Below are 2,500 nucleotides of genomic sequence, written 5' to 3'. Positions count from 1 at the left end.
CTTCCGTTATATCCTTTTGTACTATCCCTCCTTTCCCTTTTATCCCTTGTACTCTTTCCTTCTATTCCTTTCGTTTTTTGTTCATTCCTTGTACTCCTTTGTACCATCCCTTCTTTCTCATTTTCCCTTGTACTCTTTCATTCTATTCCTTTCGTTTTCTGTTCATTCCTTGTACTTTATTGTACCTTTCCATTCCTTTTATAACTTCTCTTTCCTTTTTCCGTCTTTCCTTTGTACCGTATTGTACCATCTCTATCAATACCATCCCTTGAGCTCATTTATACCATTTTTTTGTACCATCCCTTTCTCTTTCAATTATTCCTTACATCCTATCGTACCATCCCTTTTCATCTCCTTCTGTCCTTCTCCTGTATCCCTCAGTACCATCTTTTCCCATTCCTACCATCTCCTACCCTGTACCCATATGTACCATCTCCTTCCCTTTTTTGTACCACCTTAATGTACCTTTTCTGCCTCCTCAGATTTTCCAGGAGTTGGAACACCCAGCGGAGGTAGAGAATCAGGAACAAGCGCGCAAAATGCTCTTGGAACAAAGATCGCAGTTTCTCCACATTCTCAATGACGTCACTTCCTTTAACGATTCGTCTAACCCTCACGAATCTCAGGTGAGTTCGAGTTTGCGCGAATTTTTTTTTTTTTCTCTCTCTCTCTGTTTTGTTGTTGTTTGTATATGATTTTTTGTCATATTTGCGTTCGTTGATTCGTTTTTTTTTATTCATTCATCTTCCTCTAAATGTGTTCATCCTACTTGGAATCGTATTTTGATTTTTAGATAATGTCAACCTTTTAAGGGATATTATTTCTATTAATTGTATTTGCTTCCACGATTTTATTTGTGAGAGTTAAGAATTGGATTTCATTTTAGTTTCATTTTGGGCTTTAACCATGATTGCGATTTTCCCTCTTTCTCTTTCATTTAATTGCCTAAGAATATGAAAATCACACGCACTAGACAACCAGATAAAAGATACGTTTGTTATCCCCCCAAAAATAGATTTCAGAACCTGAGAAAATTCACATACATGATAAATCTTGAAATGATACAACCTAAAGAAATAAAAGACGAAATGATAAAAAACAGATAACGGATGTAAGACCACTCTAGATTTAGAAGAATTAGGATGTGATAACCACACACACTAAACCAAATAAAAGATACGTTTGTTTTCCCTCCAAAAAATAAAATTTCAAAACCCGAGAAAATACACATAGATAATAAAACTTGAAATGATAAAACCTAAAGAAATAAAAATGACATAATGAAAATAAGATAAAAGATATAAAATCATTCTAAATTTAGAAAAAAAAGTAATGGATCTTACCTCCAATATACGAGAGTGGCGAGAGCGTAAGTTAAATGGTATTCTTGGTTGTCGCGGCCACACCTTCCATCGTGTGTGGGATTCATTTCAGAGGTATTGGGGAGCAAAGAGGGGGGGGGGAGCAAGGTGAGAGAGAATGGGGCGGGGAGAGAGAGAGAGACCGAGGGGGACGGAGAGAGGGAGGGAGAGAGATAGAAATATATAGATAAATAGATATATAGATAGAGAATGAGAGAGAAAAAATAAAGAGATAGATAGATTGAGAGACAGAGGGGGAGGAGAGAGAAAAAAAGAAAAGGAGGATAGAGAGAGAGAAAGAGACAGACAGACAGACAGATAAATAGATAGATAGATAGAGATTGAGAAAAAAAACAAAGATATATGTATATATATATATATATATATATATATATATATATATATATATATATATGTGAGAGAGAGAGAGAGAGAGAGAGTATGTAGAGAGAGAGAGAGAGAGAGAGAGACGGAGAATATCCAGAATCTTAAATAGGATCTGGATCTTGTCCCCTCCACCCAGTGAGTCAAGTAGAAGTCTGTGTTACATCTCTCTCCCGAACACGCGCTCCCCCCACCCCCACCCCCACCCTCGAGACACGCCTCCTCAGCATATGGTTTGCACGCTTTTCAAACAGCTGATTCCAGGAAGGAGAGTAGTAGCTAACTATCTGCCAAGCTTTCATGCTTTTACTGTTTATATACGGTTTCATGAGTCAAATATATATTGTGAGCGAATAGAAAGATTAGTCATGATGGATTTATATCTTTTTCTCTCTTTCTCTTTTTCTTTTTCATTCTCTTTCTCTTTCTCTTTCTCTTTCTCTTTCTCTCTTTCTCTTTATCGTTTTCTTTCTCTTTCTCTTTCTCTTTCTCTTTCTCTCTTTCTCTCTTTCTCTCTTTCTCTCTTTCTCTCTTTCTCTCTTTCTTTCTCTCTCTCTCTCTTTCTCTTTCTCTCTCTTTCCTCTCTACCCTCTCCCTCTCTCTCTCTCTTTCACACACACCCCTTTCTCTCCCTCTCCCTCTCTCTTACCCTCTTCTTTTCCCTTATCCTGTCCCTCTCCCTTGTCCCTCCCTATCCCTCTCGCTCTCACTCCCCACCGTCTCTCTCTCCGACTCCTTACTCCTGTCCCTCTCCT

The 2,500-nt window shown here is 38.0% G+C and overlaps 1 protein-coding gene across 1 annotated transcript in view; it reads left to right on the top strand.

The window, feature by feature from the left end:
- Nucleotides 1-482: 482 nt before the first annotated feature.
- LOC113800385 (TWiK family of potassium channels protein 7) overlaps nt 483-2,500 on the top strand; it is a gene marked incomplete at its 5' end in the record, with an annotated part of 10,249 nt that continues 8,231 nt past the window's right edge. Inside the window, 1 exon segment of the mRNA XM_070126539.1 lies at nt 483-626. Coding sequence (XP_069982640.1) covers nt 540-626 — 87 coding nt within the window.

This window comes from Penaeus vannamei, chromosome 10 (genome assembly GCF_042767895.1).
Source record: "Penaeus vannamei isolate JL-2024 chromosome 10, ASM4276789v1, whole genome shotgun sequence".
NCBI lineage: Eukaryota > Metazoa > Arthropoda > Malacostraca > Decapoda > Penaeidae > Penaeus > Penaeus vannamei.
This window is presented reverse-complemented; position numbering and strand designations above follow the sequence as displayed.